Source organism: Lepeophtheirus salmonis, chromosome 6, assembly GCF_016086655.4.
Source record: "Lepeophtheirus salmonis chromosome 6, UVic_Lsal_1.4, whole genome shotgun sequence".
Classification (NCBI taxonomy): Eukaryota; Metazoa; Arthropoda; class Copepoda; order Siphonostomatoida; family Caligidae; genus Lepeophtheirus; species Lepeophtheirus salmonis.
Genome location: NC_052136.2, coordinates 58,272,848 through 58,299,311, shown reverse-complemented (window position 1 = coordinate 58,299,311; position 26,464 = coordinate 58,272,848). Strand labels below are relative to the sequence as shown.

At 31.1% G+C, this 26,464-nt stretch overlaps 1 protein-coding gene across 11 annotated transcripts in view; it reads right to left on the bottom strand.

Moving 5' to 3' along the window:
- LOC121119657 (uncharacterized) overlaps nt 1-26,464 on the bottom strand; it is a 353,492-nt gene that overhangs the window by 54,567 nt on the left and 272,461 nt on the right. For 2 of the 11 annotated variants that reach the window (XM_040714393.2, XM_040714391.2), the window contains exon 1: nt 853-1,708. The exons of 6 other annotated variants lie outside the window; for them this stretch is intronic. In XM_040714393.2, the coding sequence (XP_040570327.1) occupies nt 853-975 (123 nt within the window). In that variant the 5' untranslated portion in view covers nt 976-1,708. Of the gene's footprint in view, nt 1-852; nt 1,709-21,385; nt 21,487-21,554; nt 22,231-26,464 lie in introns of those variants that run through there. 3 more of the 11 variants (XM_040714392.2, XM_071889788.1, XM_071889785.1) reach the window with 3 other exon arrangements.

The window sequence follows — 26,464 nt, the reverse complement described above, 5'->3', positions numbered from 1 at the left end:
AAAAGAACAGATTTGTTGTAGTCAACCAAAACATTCCCAAAAATTTTTGCGTTTTGTCCACATAAGAGTCATGCAAAGAATTATGCTTGACAAATATATTTCGTCTAGCCATAACGGACGACATTAAACCGGGTTATAGATTGATTTCGTACTGACACAAACACAACTTTGTTCTAATAATTCACTATGAATTTTACCGTTTACATACTATAAAGGTTTTTTTTTGATACCATGAACAAAAAAAAAGGGAATTATCATACAAAACAAAACAAAAAGAAGAGATTTAAAGTTTTCCAACCAAGTTTTTAAAATTTCTTTAGTATTTTTTTTAACAAAATACTAAATCCTTAATCTATCTCGCTCATCTGTTTGTTATTTACACATAACATTGTATTTATTTTATATATGTGTATATATAAAAAGACAAAACTTTTTTTTCGCATTTTTTTACTACGAAAATGTACTGCATATTATGCGCATTCGATAAAAAGGCAAACATTAATATAGAGGCTATTTCTTCAAATGCCACCAATCGTCATAGTATTTATAATTAACATGTTCGTTTAAATTTGGTGAGAGAGAAAGCTCAGAAACATAATAAGAGTATTTAATTCACTCCTTGCAAAATAAATAGGGGATACGAAAAATAATAACAACACAAAATACCTTTAGTATGTAAAAGAAAGACGTGGGCGAATTGTGTGTGTGCAAAAAAAGGAGGGGGGGGGGTCTCGAACGAGCACATTTTTTTATATTTCATTACTTGAATCCATGTACCTACTTCTGCCTTTCACCCATAATTATCAACACAACTACGTTCAAAAAGCAAGGGGAAAACTACTTTTTATTTACCGTATGAGGTGCTGCCGAATGATGAAAATACACAGTTCCATTCTGCATTTGAGCGGTTACAGAACCCATACTCCCTGCTACACCGCCCTGATGTAAACCAGGTACACCCCCCGAATGGGGCATAAAATAAGACGTCGGACCCCACAGTTTGACCACAGACACAGAAACTCTTATTCAATAAGTAAGAATAGTTAGGATTATATATTTTTTTATTTTTTTCGTTGATGGTTCACTGACAAATTGTTAATATACTTTTTATAATAATATTAATACTACTACTAAAAATAAGAATAATTTCTTGTATCATCACAAATATTATCAAAATAATAATTCGTCTATGATTTTTTTCTATGTATGTAGTATATATGTATATAAAAAAGGAGAGATTGTTCCCGCTTTCTAACAGGAGCAAACAACGACTAAAGGATATCCCCCTTATATTTTTTTCTTTTTACCAATACGAGCCTTAATTCCCCCTATTTTTTTTAAGAGAGCGCTCTTCGCCCTTTTAAGACACGAACGGGCGTGTTGAATAATAACAATAATAAAGAAGAAGGAAAAAGGAGAAGAGAAAAGAAGAACAGAATCCCCACCGAAAAAAAAGGAGGGGGGAAGAAGAAAAATCCCTCTCTTTTTAAACAATTTTGTATTTGAAATATTATTATGATTATTAATAAATAGCGTTCTCTACTAAATGTATAAGCAAAAGTAGAAATTAAATTTTAAAAATGGAGAAGCCAGGAGAAGCAATACTTGTAAATATAAACAGATAACGCGGCGTGTTGCGCCCCCTTGCTTTAGGACTTTGAGAGGTCCTTCTCCCCCTTCTTATACCGCATACATACTACATAAGACTAATTTTTCTCTTTCTATTTATTATTGTTATTTTACTCAACATTCTCGCTTTCCTTTTTTACGATCTTGAGTAAGTGTAGATAGTGCTGAAGGAAAGAGCACACACACACACCAAGAAGAAACGACAACGACTCCTCATAAAAGAGAAAGATCGAAATATGCACGCATAAAATATAATAGAATATTACATGGATGCAATGGATGGTCCTTTTAGGAGATGTCCCTGTACACTCCATTATAGTATCTTATAATAATACGAAGGGGTTCATTCCCGAAATAAATAAGGGAATAAAAAGGGAAGGGAGAAAAATCAAAAGCAACAAAAAAGAATAACGAAACAGCGGCAGCTGCTGTGACGACATAATAATAATAGTCTCACACAACCTCTCCCCTGTATCTCTCTCTTTCGTTCCCAAAATAAAATTATTATTATATATTAATGTACATATGTAGATATTTAAACATATATTCATCAGACATCCGAAAAGATAATATATTGATCAATTTCATACTTCAATAGTTGTACCTATACCAACTTACCTATGAATAAAATGTCTTCCCCCCAACCCTTTTACTACTAATACTTGAATATTTTACTATATCGTTGTATGTATTGGAGTTGTTAGTTTTTAACTTTTTTTCGAATTTTAAATTGGGATATATCAGTTATGTTGTAGGAAAATAACCACTGCAAAATAGCATTGCACTATGAGGTCATCTTTAGCTATCACATCTTGTTCAAAGTTTGAAAGGAGACCAAAGTTATTCATTTCATCAATAAGGAGTAAAATACAGAATTAATCATTATTTTGCAGAAAATAACAATGATGGACATTATTACAACCTATAAAAAATATTTAATTTTTTTTTTCAGAAGCTACCCTATGCAGCAAAAATAGAGAATAATTGAAAAATATGGTGATTTTTCTCTTTTGGTAATCTGTACAAAAAAGTATGGACACTATACGAGGTAAAGATTTTGACTATTTTTCATAATTTAATCAAGATCTGCGACGTAACTTTGTAGGACAATGCAAGTTTGTATTGGTAATTTTAATAGTATGTGATCATGTTTTTGCATGAGAAAAAAGTTGAAAAACGAACCACTCTAGTTTATACCGTATGTTTATCCAGAGTACTTTCGGTATCTTAAAAAAGAAACCAAAAATACATGGAGCAAATTGTCAGGGTTACCCCAAGGCTTATAGAAATACAAGGTTAGACTATCAAGTAATCGGGCGCGCTAGAATTTTCCGTCTGATGTATTGTACCAACTGCTGGGCAAGATAAGGAGATATTGATAAAACACACAACCATACATAGTCTATGACGTTACTATTGCAATAATTTTCAATTTTCGAACTGCTAGATGTTTTGGAGAAGAGTAGATTAGCAGCTCTTCATTAAGTTAGCTGAATCAGCATTGAAAGAAAGGGGATAAACAAACGTCACATTTCGTAATATCTAGCAAAGACAAGAATTACTACGTTATCAATCCTCCACTCTACTAAGATTCCCACATGGACTTGCTTTTAGAACTGTCCAAAAACCATCAGGATTTCTCTCTGTCTGCTATGATCACACACAAATGTTCTCCCCTCAAGAGATAAATAATCTAAGGATAACACATTTATAAAGTAAAAACACTCTTCAAATTGCCAATTACAAAAGCTTTTACACGCAAGTAAACACTTATAATTTACAATTATATGTATATAGAATAGCTGGATACTGCAAAACTTAGAAATCACCTCAATAAGACTTGTAAGAAAAAAATTATTTTCTAATAAGATAGGTAATTAATATCTAATTAACTTATCATTTAAAAAACCATTAATAAGAAGGATCTATAGGTAAATAGAAATATAGAATAGGGTATACTGATGGCATTCCCAACGTATATGTGCATGTATTCAGGTATAAAATGCTTTCATAAACAACAAATACAAAAACACATTGCAGAAGGACATAAAGAGAAAAACTACAAAAAAGAATAATTAATCATTTGCAAACTTAATTTTAATCAGTTGCAAAAAGAAGGTAAGTGACTCTTCTTAATTTGTGATGATAATTGTTGCTAAAAGGTAGGGGCGTTTATGCTAGTTATATATACAATATACCTAAGTATACTAATAATTTTTGTTTGTCGGAGATCGACTTTCCCCTACTCAGGTCTCAAATGACTTCTTGTAGACCAGGTACTGTCAAAAGTGGGGGGAAAGTAAGCTCCTCTTTCTTCAGATAATGGATGAGTAGGCACTGAAAGAAACAGGAAAAAGGGCTATTGATCAACTCACTTTTAGAAAGACAATAAATAATCAATAGCAATGAAAATTAGCGATATTATGATGCCCTAAGATCATTTTTATAAACTGTCCACCAATTTTGGAAATAGTTTCGCGCACCCTGGCCCAGGGATGTCATCAGGATTATATTTTGAGGGGGCTTGGTTTTTGGATTTATTGTGAAAAAATATCACCAAAAAATCACAGTTTTAATCACTTATTTAATTAATAAATAATATTGATAAATCAAATTAAATTAATATTGGTTGATTGAAATGGCTAATTCTATAATGAAATAAGTCATTTGTATGAGACGTTCAAATTGTAGCAATGAAGTATGAAATCCCCACTTGTACCTAAAAAATATTTTTTTTTTTAAATGTAAAATAAGTCATCTATTGATAGGTTTATGTACATACATAAATGAACCTACCCATATCAAAATGATGTGTAGAAAAAAAAGAAAACTTTACGTCTAAGACGAAGAAATTCAAATAATAAGGAACGTGACAAAAGAATGATAAAAAGAGGTAGAAAAGAGTAAATTCATAATATTATAATAAGCATATATTTTTCCATTTTTCTTTTTTTTCTTTTTGTAGGTTGTATAAGACACACACCAAAATTACGTGATTTAATAAGAAAATAAAGAATAAGAGGGAATCATAAGAAAGAAAAAAACACAAGAAGAAGAAGGGGTAGGGTGAAACGTGCTGGTGACTGTCAGGAATGGGATTTCATCCATTATTGAGAATCTTTAATACAAGGGCTCTCAATTAACTATTTTTTCTCAAGAAGAATGTAAGAGATTGCAATAATATTTACGAGAATAGTAGCGCTGAGGATATCAAGATTAGCTCTCTGAATAACTAAATTATCCCTATCAATTGACAAGGTAAGTTCTGCAATGGGAATAAATAAAAGGACACGAATTATAAGAATGAGGGAAGGTAGGTGTGCCACAACTCAATAGAGCTCCCTATATCAATAATTGCTAATACAGGTCACAACCTCACCATAGATTTCCACACCATTCCAGTGTAAAAACACTTTTTTATGATCATATAAGAAATATTTCTTTTCATTCACCTATAAGGATCAAATTATTGTTTGGCAAATTTAAAAAAAAGTCGTAGTGTTATTAGCACTAATATGCGTCACTTATTATGTAACTGGGAGAAAATTAAAAGAAACAAAAAACAAATCCATTTACTTTTTATTGAAATGGAACATATATGTACCCATTTGTGAATAAATGATAAAAATTTTCTCTCTAAATAGCACGTATACGTACCAATGACTAACCAACTTAAAAAAGTTATATGCTTTACATATAATAACATATTTTTTTGTCCATAGCTTACATAGAAGTGAAATAAATACAGTAATTAGTGCAGTAAGATGCACCTGAGCTTTACACCATTCATTGCAATGTAAACAATGATACTATGAAGGTAGGTAAAAAAAATAATGATTAAGTGAGAAGTATCATATGGAATAGTACGATACATACTATTCCAGTAGTAAAACTTTCAATAAGTTAATTCTGCTTATATCCACATTAAAAAAAAATGGAACACATGGTCCTATAACAGTTAATTCAGGGGCTCTCAATTACCTATTGTCTCTAAAAAATAAATATAAGGCAATGTAATATTTACCAAGTAGCGAGAATACTTTTTTCCAATGGGGGGCACTGAGGATAACATGAATGACTCTATGAATAACCACACCACCTCACAAATTCACAAGGCGAGCTCTACGAGGGAACAAAATAGTTCCATGCATCAAGTGTTGTTGTTTTTCAAGACCTACGTAAAAACACTTTTTTGCAATCATGTAAAAATTATTCACATAACATCTATTTTAATTTACCTTAACGGATCACTGAATCCTTTTAACACATCTAAATATAAATTGGAGTTTATATTATACTCTCAAAAAACCCACCCAACCCCAGAACAGAGTAATAATTTTGTATCTCGAAGGAGACTCAACACAATTTCTTTCCAAACACGACCTGAAATATTAACGATGTACAAGATGATAACTCACAGAGTATGGCCTGCAAGACTTTTTTTAACTGTCTTCATTCAACAATATAAGCGTTCAATATTAGACCAGTTTTCTTGACAAAACAGTTTCACTTCCAAGAAATGTATTTACAATTATATTCTATATTTAATAACACACCCCTCCACGTGACACAAAAATATATAGTTTTGTCTTTTCATCTCGAAAGGTTGCTGATGTATTTAATATAGAGCGATGTCAATTCTTAAATTGACCACTTATGATATATATTTAAAAAAAAAAAAATAATAATAATATATATAAAGGTACAAGCCGACCCCAGAATTGTTTCAATAAAAAACCCTATTTGACCAGAAGGACTAAGTTATTCGAGGATATTTTATGGAAGATTGAGTTCGGATTGAGAATCTGCGTACTTCCTACAAGGTATGCAATTGAGTATAAGCTTATTATATGAATGGAAATTGTAGTTCTAAAAACTGATGCTTACTCCATAGATTCAGCTAGAAAAGGGAAGGAGTAATGCATAGAGTAGTAAAAGTATTCAAATTGAAATAAGCAAATATTATAATTTAAAAAAAAGGTGTCGGCATACATTGAGCATCCATTGAACATGGAGTATCCAGTCATAAAAAGTCAATACTTCAACTTTGAACACACTAGTCTGATCTCCTCTATGATGCATTACACAATCAATGGTAATGGGGGCGTGTATTGTACGCATATGTGACTGCTGATTTTATTACTTATATTTACTTATTCAAACATTTGAAACAAAGAAGTCACACTTAGACCAGTCGTTATTTATTTGAATTATGAGCGTTTACAAATTTGTTTTATTCTCCTATGAATAGGATTCACATTCGGGATAAGTACTTTAATGGCAGTATGTGAGTATTCAAAAGAAAATCATTACTATTGCAAAAAAAGGAAAAAAATGCAAAAATGTTGTTACGGGGAAGAAATCACAAATATGGAAAAGCAATAATGAAAATTAAAATAATATTTGCAATCATCACGTCATTTTGTATATACAAGTAAATGACATTCAAAAGCAAGGTTTAAAAAAATCATTCATTTTTATAACTTGTTGATAGAAAAGAATTTACCTTGAAAGTTTAAATATTTCATACTACTTAATGCTTTATATATAAATTTAAAGAACTAATATATTCAAGAGAGCAATAAAAGAAAGAAAAACCGCTGAGTCATATACAATTAAATTTTACTATCTAAATAAAGTCAAGAGTAATTATGCTATAATTACAACTGCTCTATACGGTCCACGATTTCATCACCAAAGTCCAACAGTACTAATTATACCTTCATCGTGGGATAAAATATATGTATGCCTTTTAAGAGTTATATCCACCCCCTCCCCCTCCCAAAAAAGAATGGAGAGCTGCTTCCTAATTTCCATTATTTCATTCATTACAAACGATGTTTCACTCACCTGCAAAAAAATATATAAAAATCATAATAAATCAAATATATTTGAGTACTCTTTACACATTTATATAAATAAGCATAATACAAATTACCTATATAGTCATGGAACTTTTCCAAAAACTCGTTAGCAAAATAAGTATCTCCTGCAGCCTATCTATGTATATTTTTTAATGCTTTAGGAGTGGCAGAATCTCTACACCCAACTCACACAATATATCCATGAATATAAATATTCACTTAATTCTTCAAAGAAAAAAAAATATATATATATTTTCGATACTAATCATAAGTGATGACAGACATTGCACAGTACTTAATGTATATTACACATAGGTGAGCATCTACTCAGGGGTTCTCTTTTTTCGATAAACAAAGTTTTGAATTATTAATGAATTTTAAGAAGAAAGAATATATTTTAAGCTAATTCTATCTATATAATATCCCCTTTATGTGATATCATTTGAATCATTATCACTAATAGTGCACTAATAGATTTTTATAGTGGGGATGGAGTAACCTGCAAACTGCAAACAAAAACATCTTCAAGTTGAGGTCGGAAACTTTGGGCTTAATCAAAGCTGGGAACTTCTACTCCTGACTAAAGTTGAATCTAAACCTGATTTAATTACAACTTGAAATCAAGATACTCAATTGTAGGTACATATTTGATAGTGGAATGAGTTTGGTTCATTGATGATGGCTTAAATTAAGGGTAGGGTGAGTTGCAATTAAGTATTTTTTTAAATTACTACTTCAGGCTTGAATCGAGTACTCAAAAAATTGTACTCACATACACTATTATATGATACATTTTTAAATATTGATGGTAATTGAATCAAAGCTGAGGACTCGGACTGATTAAGTCACATTAAACAACAGTTTTAGACTGAAATTCGACTGAAAGTCAAGATAATCAGTCGTAAAATAGACTACAGAATTGAGTTTCTCCATCTAAAGTTAATTGTGAGAGCTCAAAGATTCGATACTTAACTCGATTACAGCTCAACCAAAAATTGTGGAAGACTTGGAACTTTTGGTGAGTAATTCATTCATTTAGATATTGATTTCAAGTTCTTGTCTCTGAACTTTTTTTTAAGAACCTTTCTACATTAAAACAAACGAAAACGAATTAACAATGCGTTTGTTTAATCAATACTTATGTACATACAATAGAGGTAATCATAGGCAAAGTACTCGACTCAAATGTGTACATAAATATACCTACTACAAAGAAAACGAAAGAAAAACAGACTGCAAGAAATAGTAATTAGAAAAAAAAAGTTTTTTTTTTTTTTGCATTCAATATTTAGCACCTCATAAATTAAGACCTTTCTAAAACTATGGTCAAAATTATACAGAGATTGTTTATAGGTAATGTATATTTATCTATAACTTTAACTCATTTGTCAAATATGGAATTGCTAATTTGTCAAATATCTATTTATAAAAGGAATGCATCGATCCCACGGATCTGTTCTAAATTAAAAAAAGCGTTCAATTTGGTCACTAAAACCGTTGTATAAAACAGTTTTTGGATGATGACGTCATTCTCAATCCTTCTTCACCGATTTTTATATGAATATAAATTATATAAATTAGGCCTCAATTATGAATAATAATGAAATAAGATACTAAAAACATTTATGAAACTCATTCAAATGGTAAACTGAGCTATTTTACAATTATTTATTTTTGTAGAAATGATGGATTGTAGAGAATGTTTTCAGATTTAAGATGTTTTCCAAGAGACAGGATCTAAATTTAAGTCCCATATTGATGACCGATGGAACCATAATATTTGGTTGAGAGAAAAGTAATTTCGATTTGTTTGCTTCCTTTCAATAATATATAAGATATGTTACAATAATCCGATTTAAGCCAAGTATGCCCTGTTCTGTTTGCTAACTTGTTGCCAACGAGAATCCAACTTCATAATATTCTTCTCTTAGAAGCCCTTGTCTCTTTTGGCAAAAACTCGGCCAACTGATTTTCACAGGTCAATATTGAGGCCAAATTTGTACCCCCAAGCGCGTTGGCCATACACAGGAACAGGTAGAAGTCACTTGGTGCCGGTCCCAGACTGTATGGTGGATACATTAGAACTTCCTATCCAAGCTCCTAGAGATTTTGACGCTTCATTGAAGATTTATGCAGCCTGGTGCCACCTATTCGAGTTTCTTTTTGTATCCAGCCTTCTACAAATAGTTCAAACCGTTTTTTTGATGGATGTTCAGCTCCTGGGTGATGATACAACTGCTAACATGGCGATCATCTCGATATTTTCCATGATTTTATTGACATTTTTGACAACAGGCCTCCCAGTGCGTGGCACATCATTCAACTCCCCTACACTAGAATGAAATTGCTCTAAACACTGTTGTGCAACACGAACTGAAGGAATATCGGGGCGGAAATTTTCTTTGTCTCTTTTGACACGTTTTTCCCTTTCAAGTAGTAAAAATGTAAAATATTCTTTTGAGACCTCCATAGTCGACGCATGATAATTCACGGCTGAACCGGTCAAGCGCAATACTGTCCCAAAAGAGTTTGTCTTATATACTCACACCAGTACAACATCTTATCGTTTGATCCGATTTGACCAAAAATGAACTAGACAGACTTAGTTTTAAAAATAGCGGGAAATAGAAAATTACTTTTTCCCCAAGATATTATATACATCTGTAATACATAGTTTTAAGATATACGTCATAAATTGTTCCTATGACGTATATCTGCAAACATGTGATATAACATCCACCTACATACATAGTTTAAGATAATGACAATACAGGAAAAAAAAAGACACGTAGAAAGAAAAGAAAGAAGTTTTGGTGTCAAAAAATAAAAATAAAGTTTTATATAATTTAAAAAAAAATTTCGAGACATTTTTTTTTTAAATTTATGTATTTTTACTTTTTTCATATATGTATTCTTATGCTTTAGAAAGAGAAAGTAAAGTTTTTTATTTTTATTTTTACCTTGTTTTTCTTTTTCTTATTTTTTATATAAATAAAACTTGAGTTTTTTTAAGAAAAACGAAAAATGAAGAGAGGACATAGAATATTTGATGTGATTTTAACCTTCACTTCTACATCATTTTCATTACTTTAAATGAAGTTAGTTTTTTTTTTTTTTTTAGTTTTTCATTTCTATAATATGTAAAAGCCTTTCCCTTTAAATATAATATTACTCCCCAAACACTGAATGTATGTATAAACAGGCAAACAATAATATCATATACAAACAGATAAAATAATATATGTTAATGTTTAATTTCCAGAAAGAACCCATTTCCGGAATTTTTCTTCCTCTTATTTATTTTGAAAATTGAAAAATAAAACCAACTATATTTTATTGTTATTATCCTCCCCCCACCCACCTTCTCAAGCCTTTTACTCTTTTCTCCTCCGTAATAGTTTGCAAGCCAGTCTGAGAGGCCAAGGTACATGGGTTTTAATTACCTACAAAAAACTTTTCCACTAAATTAAAAAATAATAACGATATAAGTTTTCAATTTTAAAGATCTCCTATTGTAATTTTTAAAATCTATTTTAGGGATATGATTTTAGGACTCTCAATATTTTTGTCAAAAAAATTCTTCCTTCAAAAAAGAGTCTCAAAATTGAAGACCGTGCTAAGATAAAGTTTGATTATCGTAACTTTTTAATAGTAATGAAATAAATGGAGGAGATATTGAGTTTGTTTCGTATAAAGTATTCAGGATGAGTGGGGAAATCGGAGTCAATCTGTGGACTGAAGGATAAGGCCTAGATATGACAAAACATAATAAGAAGTTATTTTGACGAACTTAATGTGTATAGGTTCGCGCCCAAGTAGTTCATAGAGAAAAAAATATACTTTAGATACATGGATTTCACCATAAGATTCCTCGTTTAGATGGAGTAATTATAATACTATAATGTTTACTTATACTTAATCAGTGCAACTTCATTTACAAATTAAAGGAACATTAAAAGAGAAAAGAAAATAAGAGATTTGATCTTCTCCAGTCTCACTCACTTTACAAATTGACTCAGATTCCATCCCCTGAAACTTCATAAAAGACAAGCTCATAACCTCCTCCACATAATGAAACCTTCCATCTGCTTTCATGATCCTCCAATGTGCTAATTGTTTAAATATCTCAAAAAATGCCAGATTCATCTCCTACTTTAATAATATCAGGGACGCCCACAGGAGACAGGCTCGAGGGGATTGAGACCCAAACCCCCATCATTGAATTTTTGTGATTATCACCCAAAAAATATCGTTTTACATGATATACTTCAAAGTACAATAAATTTGATTCGGTCGAAAGCAAAGGCACCACAAAAATTTAAGTTTTAAATTGTTGCAAAAAACTCAAGTGTCGCGATGCTCCACCTCGCGTATTTCTTTCCTTATTAATAAAAGGTTGCGATAATTGAATTTCTACTTCCCACTTATGCGGTCTCCAATTTCAAGATAGAAAGTATAGCGTGCGGGCAAAATCAGGTTTTTTTAAAACTTTTTGGCTTTTCTTTCATTCTATCAGAGACGAGACTTATTTTTGATAATGATACTTAAACGAATGAAAATTTATAATCTTGCCTGGAATTGTTGTAAGTTAGTTGCGAGTACAAATTAGTACTGTGCTTTCATCATATAAAAAACTTTAAATTGTATTCCTTTAAGAAGAACTTCCCTGATATGATTTGAGACTGAAAAACTTATTTATTTTGGTTTTTTATGAAAAAGAAAAAGTTTAATTAATTTTTTTATTAAACCCTACCACAAGAACAGATTAATTTATATACATACATATACCGTTATAAAAAATGTGGTCACAAAACCGAAAAATCCTTCTTAAAAAACCTCAATATTTATCCAATGCTATTTAGTATGTACACAAACACCCTTTAAAAAAGCTCTGACAATCTTTTTTTTCTTCTTCCCTAAGACAAATTGAAAATACATCAAAAAAACATTTGAGTGTTATACAACGTCATGCCAAACAATTAAACAATAAAAAATCATTATTATTTGATGGTGAAAGAAACGTATATATTGTATGAAGGAAGAATGAAATCTTTTGTTTTTTCTCCTCCTTTTCTTTTCTTTTGTAGGTAGCTTGTTGCTTTTTCACCTGTTTTTATTGTTTATATTGAATTCCGATAGTGTATATATAATAAAATACCTATAGGTAAAACAAAATGTCCGGTGTAACGAAAGGTTTATTTTTATCTGTAAAGTAGGAAGGCCAATTTTTGAATATAATCCATCCCTTTAAGAAATAAATGGAGCTAAACATAGTCATCCATGGATTCAACAAATAGATATCATCCACGATGTGAAAAACTGAATTTGGCTAGTGTTTTTCTTTTTCTTTGATGATTATTTATCCTATAATATAAAGGATATATCATGATATCCCATTTTTGTAACTCATACATGAAATGTTCATTTCCTTTTATTACAAATATAATTAATCAACAATTCGCAAATTACATTTAATTTCTTTCCAACTCAAAGTTTCCATTGAGGGTGCCACACTTTTCTATGGTAACAGCCCGGAGTGGCACAACACTCATTGGGCTCTAGGAAGGATTTTTGATACATGGGATCTTTCACACCACATATTTATCATATAAAGAAGAAGCAAAAAAGTTTGTGTAATTTACCCCCCTAAAAATTGAGTGCCCTATTTATTTTGACTCTTCTTCACCTAATACTTTTTAATTTTTATACGGGACATTTAACTATTAACAGCCTTTTTCGTGTTTAAATAAATAGGGTTATTATTATTCAATTAATTATCATCACATTTAAAGCCAAATTGTACCAAATTAGAAGGTAAGGGATTCAAAATTAAGTGTAATCTCCTTTTTATTACATACTAGCCTTGTAAGCATACTATTATTTTCATTGTTCAGGTTCCAGTACTATAATTGATATTCTTATTTCGATATTTTTTGACTAAATGCGAATTTGCTCAACATTGTTATTAGATAAGTGTTTTTTTATCGTTCAAGCCTCTCCTACATGGCCTCTGTTCTTCTCTTTCTGATGTGATATCAAGTATGAATATCAACATATAAATAAAAAGAGATTAGTCTGCTCTAAGTGTTCGATATAACGTCATTTGTTATGATCGTAACATAATATGGCGCAGAGTACGAACCTACGTAAGGAAATTCTTATAATTGAAAAATAACACCTTTCAATCTTCTATCATTGTTTGTCAAAAGCAAGCAAAAAAAAAAGAAATAAAAGAATTAGAATGTTACATCGTTACTCGATCATAATTCATTCCAGTATAACGCCTAATAATATGTGAATTGAAAATTCCAGAGCGTTAATTCGCTTTATTTTTACGATAAAATTAACATAGTCAGGGTTATCCGATCCGGATGGCTCTAAATGGTTTTCTGGCTAATCTTCATTTCCTAAGCAATGGAATAAGTGTCATATTCCGGTCCAACTCGACTATTTCCATTATTTTATATTCGACCTTAATATTACTAGAACTGCATTGTTTGAACCACCACTTTCCTGTTGCATTCTATACTATATTAAACAGCACAATTTTTTTGGCCACCTTTTTACCTTTGTCGTATTAATACTGAAGAATATATCAATTTTTTTCTTTTTTACTTCCATTTTGGAACAGTGTAACACACAACTGGCTTCAACAAACACAAAACTGTTGATGAAATTTGTAAGGTGTACGCTTAACATTTAAGCACATTTTAGGCTTTTTTTGCTGCAATGCATTGGTCGTGAGATATAACTCACGAAAGACATCTATGGAAAAACGCTCAGAACTTATTATTTTACCTAATAGTTCTATGAATTAATGTAAGATAAAATGGTAGTAGGTCATATTGTCGACCGACAATATGTCGAATGGACAAAACATCGACCAGAAAATATTACATTTCATAACATGAAAAACTGTTTCTACGACATTTCACTTCAGACATTTCCAGGCCGAGATATTTATCCCACCTCTCCTACATAAACTAACAGAAAGGAACCCTCACAAACCCATCTTTATACTTCGAAATTTTGGGCTATTTCGGGTACTGCAGGGCCTCAAAATGAGATGAAACCCGAAACAGTTTAAAATTGTGGGGGGCCTTTCGGGGTTTAAATGGAGTAACCCTTTATTTTTTGTTATACGATCGCCATTCTGTCTGTCGAAGTTTGGTCTATTCGACGTTCTGTCGTTTAGAAGGTCGACGTTTTGACCACGCACCGATATAATACCAGTTCAGCAAATTACTGGGTTTAATTGCGCCGGTACCATAATTACTCTTTAATACTGGTCTATCGAACCACAGTATTAGAATCCCATTGGTTCTTTACCATATTGAAATCGGCTTTATAAAGCTGAATATTATATTAAAATGTGCCCACTGTTGTTCTTAATATATTACTTTTTAAATCATATAAAAATCTTATTTTTCTTTTGCAATTTAGCTTTATATTTGTTCCTCAAGAATTAAAAAGCTTTTTATTTTTATATATAAGACAAGGGATATAAGCATATTTTATAGAAGAAGAAACTTTTTCTATTTTATTTAAAAGGTTGAAGTTACAAATAAGTATTTGTCACGCCAAAAGCAACCAGTCCTCCAAAAGAAAAAAAAGAAAACTTAAATGCCCCCTCCTTCCCAAGTTTATTTCACCATTACACTAAAAGAAGAAGCACGCTCATTATGTTGGAAAGAAAATCCTTGAAAGCATGCTTGAAGTAGTTGTGAACCCATTTGAAGACAAATTTATTTAATGTGCCTTATTTCGAAATAATAATAAGATTATGGCCCCCTCTTCTTGAATTATTAGACAAAGAAGAAGAAGTGTTTATAATAACGGGCTTTCCTTATATTCAACATCTTTAATGGTGTGATACTCGGTTCAAGATTCAACTTTTTTCTAATTTGGAGATTATATCTAAAACGATCTTAAAATCAAAACGTTGACCGAAAAAAAGACGCAGAACCAAATTGAGACTAATGTTTACTAATTTTACTACGAGGCAAGGCTAAAAATTTTATTTTGTGATCAAGGGACTGTGGTTTTAACATTTATTTCTCTTAAATATTTATTTTCGTTCCGGCTTAATTCATAATTTTATACTATAGGTTTTATTTAATTATGTATAATCCATCAAAAATTAGTCTGTATATCTTCTTTTTTTCGTAATTCCAGATCAAGTTAATGAGATCCAAAAAAGCTGGACCGCGAACTCTAAAACAACAGCCCATTTACTATGAGCAATAATAATAAAAATGAAGAATATGGTAATGGAGAATATTTCATTGGTAGAAACAGCTTAAAATGGATTATTTATTTTTAAAATATCAAAAGAAATACTTATTTTTCACAGTGAGTATTATTTACTAACAGGATCTAGCTCAAAGTCAATTTCCTGAGGAATGAGAAACCTTAGTCCAGACCGAATTAGTTAAAACTATAAAGATCTAAGACAAGTTCTAGATACTATTTAAATATATATATATATAGATAGTACAAAGGTTACAATGGTTGGTATCACATTTCTTTAATCGATGTTTTTCTTAAGCAAAAAATGTATCTATTTCTTTAAAGTCTTATAGGTCTTAAAGAAGAATGTCTTTGAAGTTTTACCCTTCTTGTTATGAAAGGGGAGCTTTAAAAGAGCATATAAAAAGGAATAATATAAGCATGTTTGTATGTATTTAGGTATTTCTTCCTCTCTTTCTGTAAAGGAATGGGTCATTCCGTGATATGAAACAATAAAAAGTTTTTATACATTAAATCTAGGGTTAAAAGAGGAATATTATTTTATTTACAGACTCATGTTCTTTCCTTAAGATTGAATGTCTTAAACAACGACAAAGAAACAAACTCCATACATATATGTATGTATAATATCCTCACACGCATCATTTACTTTCATAGCTTAGGAAAATGGCATGATTCTTACATAAATAAACAATATACATATTGTATTTTATTATGTAAGTATGTTTGTAAATATCACTTGACTCAAAACTAGGGCTCAGAGGGATGCTTTCAAAAAAGATAAATTAGAAACACTAAAAAACAGCATTCATCAACCCTTGTTATCCTCATACTAATCGTTATTAGACTAAAGCAATCCGAAAGGGGAATCTCAGTGCGGGCTATGATATTTAATTATAGTCCCGTAATTGCTCTGTATGACTATTCATTAATAGGGCCTATTAATACAACTGCCGAACAAATTTCTTTATTTATAAACATACAGTGTGCAAGGTAAAATAGTGGACTTGACTTTATATCATTCTGGATTAATTTAGGAGGAATATTTTAAAATAATAGGTTACGTTATTAATAGTAAGGACTATTCCTATTAATAAACAATAAAAAACACTTTCAAAAATCAACAGTTTTCAGTATGGAGGCGATAAGGCAAAGGGTGTCTGATTTGCTCAACGTCCAAGTGAGTGTCGAGGAGATCAAGAAGGTCATAGGAGACTCTCAGAATTTTATTTACAATATTAAAGTATGGTGGCTTCAGGTCAGAGCCTTGATAGTTTTTTTTTAATATTTGTATTTAAAAAATAAGTATTATTTACTTTGTTCATGTAAAAGTCCACGAATAAAAAAAATTACAATGAGCTCTCCCTTGAGGTGTTTCCCTCAGTTGACTCTACTTATTTATGAATTTGGAATGCTTGCTCAAAATTTTCTTAGCATGTCAAAGTTTCACAATAATACCATCAGCGTTTATCAAATATGTGGCTTGTCAACACAAAAACAAGCTAGAATGATTTTTCTCAAAATTTGAGAGTGGATAACATTTGTACTCTTTGACGAATAATCGTCAATTTTTATATACAAATTATTCCTACTCACCTTTTGGAGGCGTCTCAAATCGTACATAAAGTAGCCAAATTTACAGCTCCTTATCGTTTGATCCGACGTGACTAATAATAAAAAAGAGGCGGGAAATACGAAATTACTTTTTTCCCAAATTAATATGTAAGTATCTTAAATCAAATTAAGGTTCTGAGCTATAGTCAATTTTACTTCATCCCACCAATGAGAATACAAAACATATAATTGACTCAAATATGCCTATGAAATATTGAGCTCTATTTATGAAGTAATAATAATAGTTTGGGTTTGTCTCCTTTTCTTGATTTGTGTTAACGTTTGCTTAATATTGTCACTCCACATATGCACTCTTATTTTTGAAATTGAAAGTAACCGTGTCGATTGGATATAAAGGTTAATCATGTTCATGGGAGATATCAATTATAGGGGTAATTTCCACAACTCTATAATATCAAAGAGTCATATATATAGTTCATAGACTCAATTGCAATGGTGGCATGTGAAACGATAAAATAAATATTATAGTCCGCACTGACATTGCATTTTTAAATTGTCTTTAGCTATTATTAATCATGGGAGAAAAACTTAATGCCTCATTAAATTCAATCTTTAGTACGATTGCCCCCCACCTTAAACAATACGTAAATAGGAGAGACTGTTGCAACACTTAATTGTATTTAGTTTGACCCAGACATGGAAAAAGCTTAAACAACCTACCAACATATATTTATTAATGTTTGAATCTATTTAAAAATTATACGAGTCAGTAGTTTTTCCATAAGTTTAGTTTGAACACGACCCGTAACAAGTGGATTTAATTTAAAAAACCGAGTTTGAATTATAAATTAAGCAAAAATAGACTAAATATTTTTTTTTAAATGGATAAATATCTACCTATTTCAAGGTGTTGAATTGTTAACATTCTATGCATTATAGTAGATTTAAAGAGAATAAGATTGAAATCGATTCTTTTAACCCTATTCAGAACTCAAACTCGGCTTTGGTTAACAAACATGCTTTTTTGAGTTTAAAAAACATTTAAATTTTAAAAATAATATAAATACAAATTGCAACAATGGTAAGCCCCTTGTTGCAATACTCAGACCCCTCAAAATCAGTTTTATCCAATATTAGTAAGAAAATTTTACATAAATGTTAAATCTTTTTTTACTAAGTAATGATTTTTCATTATATTAAACAATTATAATGTTAGCTTTTTGGATTTAGTTTTTTGCTGTTTGCGAAAAAGGACCTGTTGCAACAAATTTCCGGTCTCTCCAACTAATTGATCCAAACTAAAATTACCAAATTTAAAGAATACTAAGGTCATTCATAACCCTACATATAATTCATTTGCTTAAATACATCCAAGTCACAACCTACGTATTATTTTCCCATGACATATGCCTTTATTTTTTTGCCAAAAGTCATACTAACTTAATTTTACAAGCATGAGTATATACAGTAAATCCGGATACCTTTAAATTCATCCTGATTAATAAGGGATGTAAGTAGAGATTGAAATTTTATTCACAAGTTTCAATATTATAAAAGTAAAAAAATATTGAATGTGTTGACCATTTTTGCCAATCATTTGGTCGATACGATGCCTAAAGGATTTGCAGGCATTGAACCCGTTCACAAGGGGACACTTTGTTCCACTACTCTTAACTTCCCCTAAAAGAAGTAATCCATTGGATTCATGAAGGGGAGTTAAATGGGCAGGTGTGGGGGTGTCAAAATGACACCTTCTCTTTTTAAACACATTTTGAGTCTAATGAGCCTTGTGAAAGGAGCGATGTATTGTTGAAACAGGAACTTGACACCATTGGCCTCGTTTTTCATCCAAATATCACTTAGTAGACAGGAGTTCTAAGTACCTGTTGGTACCAACCTTCTCCTTTGGCTCAAAGAAGATTGGTGCAATGCTGTTGCTACCGATGACCCCGAGTGCCATGATGCCGGGTGGAAACTTGGTTTTAAAGACGTTAGCTCTCTCTGTGGAAAATCATCTGTCGTTCTGGATATTGTGGGATTGTTTCTCATCCGAATAAAAGATGATTCTTTTGCCATGGGAGTTCAAATTGTTCAGGCCTGGGCACCCCAGGTGGCTTTCATTTTGTTTGTAAGGATATATCTTTTGTGGAGGCAGTATAGCTTCCTCCTCGGGCCATTTTATGGGCATGAAGACTGTAGGACGGCTTACTTGGCGCTTTATCGCAAGAGCGTTAATAGGAGACCCAGGAACTCATGGAACGTTTATGACCTACAAGGAATATGACAGTGTGTTTTTATCACTACGGGATTTCTTGACTTTTCACTTATATGCCCCTCCTTCTTCCAGAAGTTGTAGACCTCGTAGAATGTGCTCTTTGATATCTGAGCATCTCATTCTTTTTCCGCAGGACTGTTTCCATTGCAAGTAAATTCAATGATGGTGCTCCGGCGAGGCTGATAGATTTTAAATACTTGTTTTCAACTAAAAGTTGTGCAACTAACTTAGAGCTAAGGTACACTTCTTACTTTTTAATTTCATATAACCAAGTTAAATGCTTTCGTTATTATTCAAGATGTAGTAAAATATGGTACAGATTTACCTGAAGAACCCTATATATAAAACTAAATGTTATTAAAAATCGTTGCTACCTCATACAACGTCTGTTCTTTCCAAGGCAAGTGACATTTGTTCCTTTTCCATTAAGATATATATCATTTGGTAACCGTGTGATATTTAAAATAAAGTCGTACCTCTACTTAAGAGTTCAATTCCTTCCACAACTGCACTTGTATTTCGAAACAAGTACACGTGTAGTAAGACTGAGCTTCCTAGAAGAAGGAGGGGTATTGGGTGCGTTAGGACGCTGCCGTAAATAAATTCTCGTATGTCAAATATTTTCTTGTATCGAGAGGTAGAATTAGGCTAATTTACGAGCTCGTATCTAGGAATCACTTCTAAGTAGAGCTATTACTGTAAATAAATAAATTGGAGAAACATTCTTCCACTAAACTAAGATTCCATATTGAGATAAATCCTCCTACATAAACAAATAGGCTGAAATTAAGTGTGATGTAACTATTTTAATGACTTTGTAGATAAAGGGTAGCCTTGAGAAAGTATTAAAAAATGAATTATTTACACACTATGAGAACTTACATGGGTATTTAATACAAGTCATTCATGTATTTAAGATCTGATAACGATTATTGTTTGTAGTTAAATGTCAATAAATCAAGCAGCAACAACTCTATGTCCATCTCGTCCTCTTCACCTTAAATTCCGACTGTCAGACAGGAATGTCATCGATTCAAAAATGTTTTATTTGTCTTCATTAGTTACATGACATTTACATAGAAGCGTCCATCTGAGTTATGTATTAACAGCTTCACACATATAAAATCTTCGCACAAATACGTACACCCATTCTAAATGAGGGACTTTAAAGTCTCCCTCACACAACAATAGAAGAAAAAGGAAGGACTTTTCAATCTCCTCTCTATATTTTCCCTTCTTGCTTGAAGCTATGAAACAAGCACACAATGTCTATGTTTGATGTTTACATTAAATACCAATGACTTCCAAGTTCTAACCCCAGGCCTCAGTTTAATTTCTTTCTCACTCCTTTCCATATTATAAATAAAAACGGCTTTAAAAAGCCATTTATTAAAATGAAGTAGTAATTTATACATATATATTATGTAAATAAATATTGAAGAAAAAAATACAACAAAGAAAGAACCAAAAGAACCACGCAAAGTTCAGATTATTTAAATCAGTCCCTGAACATGTGGAAGTAGGATTTTTCATTTCAAGACCTTCTTGCTATTAATCAAATCGATACAAATATAATGCTGTATTCACAGCACAGACAGTCTTAAACAATCCGGTATATCCATGGGATATATGCAACTATACACACATGATTCATGCAAAACATGGATCCGTCATAAGGCAAGCATGAGGAAGTATACAAATGTATCATATTGAAAAATAAAGAGATCAAATTAAATTCTTATTTTATTTTGTCAACAATTGGTTACCTAATAAAGTTAATAACTCAACTTACGTGGGCGTACTACAAACATACTGTACTCAGAGACACTGACCCTGAAAAAATACTCAAAAAATTGGGGAGGGGTGTGGAATACGCCCCCTTTTACACCTTTTGCGACCTGCTTACATATGTAAATGGATGTTGCTACTGACATGAATGAATTAAACAGACTTTGAATTACCTTAACTCTCTCTAGACTCTTCTTTTAGCCTGGGATGATTCCAAAATTAATAATACTTCTATGTAGATCTTGCTACTTTGTGAGCTTTGATATCCTTCCTTCGATGAGTTATGAGGTGTAGTAGTAGTTGGGTGAAATAAATTCCGATGTCAAATAAAACAATTCGAGTAACATCAATTACTTAAACACTAATAATTATTCATAATGATCACCGACAAATAAACGTGTAGGAAGAGGGAGAAATAAGAAACTAAAAACTAAATGACTTAAAAAATATTCCAAATATTTGTGCAATGTATTTTTATTTTTCTTATTTTTTTATCACTATTGATTCTTTGTATTTCTGTGTCCGAGGAGAGTTTGAAGTGTGAGTATCATAGGGATATCCTTGTTTGGAAGAAGAGTAGTATACGAAATGAATATCTTCTTCTATATCGCTTTATATTTAGTAAGAGGTCTTGAAACAGCACACTTCCCCAAATTACAATGAAGTAGACTTAAACGTGTTTGAAGGAATGAAAATAAATTAATACTTTTTTGAGCGCTTCACAGGAAAAATAATAATATTTATAAAGTAGAAGTACTATATATTGAAAATATGTTTTTTTTTTGTACAGGAAAATTATTTTGTGTTCGTTATTTTCACTCAAGTTGATGTTTGTAAAATAATAATAATAAAGTGCTTTCTAAAAAGGAGCGCCCTCTGGTTTCTTGAGGGGAAAAAGGCAGCCGGGTCGCCAAACGTAAAGAACTTTCTTTTTTCGTAAAGGGAAGAAAGAAAAGAAGAAAAAGGAAAAATAAAAAGGGAGAAAGCAGAGAAGAAAAAGAAGAACGTAACATCCAAACGTGTATTTATGTTGTTTGTATGTAGGTAAAACAGCAAAATATTCAAACAAGGGAAGACGAAGAAGAAAGCGGACACGATTCCAAGGAAACAAATGAACAAAAACGGTATAAAACCGGTAATAAAAATATATGAAATATCTACTAATTATAATTTATATATATATATATATACATTATTCATCAAGTCCTTAGACTTTTAATAATAAGGACCAAGGATTTTATGACGTTGCTAGAGAGAGAAAGGGGGAAGGGGGTGTAACCCCCACTCTAACAGAAGAAATAGTAACAAATAGAACAGCAGCACATTGTAACAACAAGTCCTACCTCCCGCTACGTACTATCACTATCGATTATGACCTAACAATGACGTCATAGAAAGAAACGATAACTACAGCATGGATTTTGTTCCCCATGTTATTGTCTACACATCCCAAAGCTTTTTATGCTATTTTAGCTCTTTCTTACCTTATCAAAAGTTACATTCCCCATTCTTAATCTTGGATTACAGCTGTAACTCTGAATAAATATGTAATTACTGTACAAAACAGCACATTTAAATAATATGGTCGATTCAACACTTAAACTTGAGAAATTTTTGACTTAAAGATCAAAATAGTAATTGAAATACATCTTTCAGAAGTAGATAAGGTAATTTGTTTTAAAAGAAACATCATTTCCATACGCTTCAAATGAAAATACTTTTTGCTCTTAAACGAATAAAAATTAAAGGTCCTAAATCAAGAGATTTTTTTTATCTAATCTCTACTTTAGGATAAAAATGTTTGATAATAGGGTTGAAATGTCAAAATTGAGTTATTAGTACTGTGCTCATGTTCAGTTTATCTTGAACAGTCTGCAAAAATAATTTTTTCTATTAGACTAATGATTATGGCTTTTATCAATGTAATAGTACAAATCTTAGATTGACTAACTATAAAATAAATTATAAAGGTTTTTATACTTATTTTGCATCTTCTGAACAATTTTCAAGTATAAAATATAGGGTCATTGTTATTATAATGCAGTTTTTCTTTAGATCTTGAAAGTTTTGATTGAAATAATGATGAATAATATCCATCAATAGTTGACTTCTGATTTTTTTTCTTTGGTTGGAATCAAAAGTATAAAAAGTATAAAAATATACAAAATGTTTTAAAAAACCCACAAAAATCAGATTTAATAAAAAAAAAAAAAATAGAATTACAGATTCATTATGAGTATCTAAATAATATTATCCGGAGCTATAGAAACTAAAAACTATTTGAAACTCAAACTATTTTATTGACTTTTCTTAAGGGACATCGTAAGTAATTTAATCATCAACTCATTGATTAATTTAATGTAATGTTCAGAAATTTTCTCCACATACAAAATATTTTCAACTGTTGTATTTAAGTGGAATTGAATGCATCTCTAAAAACTTATAGTATATATTTATGATATATTACAAATTAATAAGTACAAATTTGAACAACATTGAAAATGAACATGTTTCATTTTTTTTTTTTTTTTTTGAGGTCAAAATATTAAACTCGTCAACTTTTGAGTAAAAACTCATTTTCTTGGTTTATACAATAAAATACAACCATAGAAAAAAAATTTATCTATTAAATGGTTTTTAAAGTAGATTGATATCTTCAAAAAAATTCAAAATAAATCAATTTAAAAATAGGGTATGTGGCGTCAAGGTACAAACTTTAAAAGCCTCTAAAGGCTGAACCGGAAGACAAAAAAGGCTGAATTTTTGGATTTTTTAACTTATATCAAAAAATGTGCCAAATTTGAAAAAATCAATTATTGTTAGTGATATCAAGCTCAATCTAAAGAAAAGTTGATTCAAATAAAAACTCTAGCACATGATCCATACATTCATTAATGACAGTTGGTATCCCTTATATATATGCATACCCCTCTCCCTTGTTATGTATACCGATACAAAACCAGATATGAAGAACAACAAAAATCAATTCCATTGATCTTTACAATGAGTCCAAACAGATTCCATAATAATAAAAGAAACTTATGACATCCATTGAGATAAATAGATAATTATATACCATGTATTATCATTGTTAAAAATAGTCAAATCGATAGTAGATCAAAATTGTAGATATTGATTCCATGAGCTCAGTTTCTAATTATCCTTGTACCGAGGGGAAACTTGAAACTTACACCCTTGTATTATATTAATTTGAGAGGTTATGTGTGAAGAAATTATAACCATCTGTAATTATATAGGTAGCCATGTATCTTAATCACCTGCTGCTTCTTGATTTTTTTTAAATCGGACGAGAAATGTCATCGCAGTGAAATTCGAGACTTAAAGCACTAATCTTTTTCATGTTGGTCAAATTCCAACAAGGATGACCAGGCTAACAAAAATGGCTTGTAAGATCATCTCCAATATTAAGAAGAGGCTAGACCGTACGAGGAACCATAGAGAGGAAGAGGGGGGTGCTCCGGAGAAAAATCCTATCATTAATGTGGATGTCCTCAAGGACGTCCCTGATCTGGTTCTCACAATGTACATCGACAATTTCAAGGCCAAGCTCCTCCCTTAGGTACAAGCAAATTTTCCCGACGGTAAAGTAATCTTTCAGCACGATTAGGACCGCCCGATCACACAGACCTTCTTAGCTAACAAGATCGCTTACGGGGACAAGAGAGTTTGGCCACCATACGGTCCAGATGTCAATCCCCTCCACTTTTCTTTCTAATCGCCTGTCGAGAGGAGGACCTATAGTATCCGTCACCCGAACGTTAAAGCCATGAAGTCCCCCATCGACGAGGAGTGGGATGCCATGCCCCCAAACTTCATTCCCAATACTTGCAAATTTTTTCACAAGAGGCTTATCGCCATCTGTGTGGCCAATGGCAGGCAAATAGAATGAATCCATTTGGTATTATTTATTTATCAGAAAAAAATTAGTAAATATTTTTTTAAATGTATAATTAAAGAATGACAGGCTATTTTCTTTCCAAGTGTGTAAGTCTTAATTTTCCAACCGGTAAGGCCTATATACTAAATGTAAATTATGTTTTTTAATTCTCTCTAATAAAAAGTATCGTCAAAGTTACCCAAATGCAGAGTAAAGTTTGAGTTCCCTAAACAAATAAGACATTACGAGTTACGACCTGAAGTATCGTAGTGTTGGAGTGGAAATCAAAGACCGGTCTGGGGTGTTATAATTTTTGAAAGGCCAAAAAGTTTGTTAGTATGGATCGGTCTTGTAGTAAAATTTGGTCTTCACAAAATAACTAATCTTGATTGGTACAAAAAAATATATAACTTCCGGTCGATAATTTCAATTTCGATCCCTTAGCTTAGCTTGGACGGCCAAAATATTAGTTTATACCGTGGGAAAAAAATAACAAGATCAAACTAAAAAATAAAAGCGGCCTCGGACCAAGCTGTAACCCCACTACATAATAATGTTTAAGTACTTTTCTATTAACCATAAATCACTCTTAGGAGTAGTATGATTTGCAAGATTCCTAGATATTTTATATGTGTCACGGATTATGTAATTTAATATAAACCAAATACAGAAATAACAAAGCTGTCGTCATTATTCATAGTGTATGATTAACTTTTAATGAGTATTTCCTAATCTTATCTCCTAATTATTTTGTATTGTAAGTATAAAGGCTACAATCTTGTTGTTTTATTCCTCAAATAATCGTTAAAAGCCTTTCGTATCCAAAATTACAGCTCCATAAATTCTTCAAAAATGTAAAAAAATGAATATAGATTTGGTCAGAAAACTTGTTACATGGAAAAATTGAATGCAATGTTCATGAGTGGTCTTTTGATTATTATTTTTGTAATATTTCTTGCAAAAATATGTGTTATACCTATGTTTATTATTTTATATTAATATTTTACAAGATGTTTTAATGACTTATATACCTCTACATTTGTATTCACACTTATTTTTAAATGGTATATTACCTATAGTTTCATGATAAAAATAATTATAATCACACAAAAAATAACTTTAAAAAAATATTAGAAGCTGTATTTCATATAGTTGAAAGTACAAGTACTTAATTATCCATTTTGG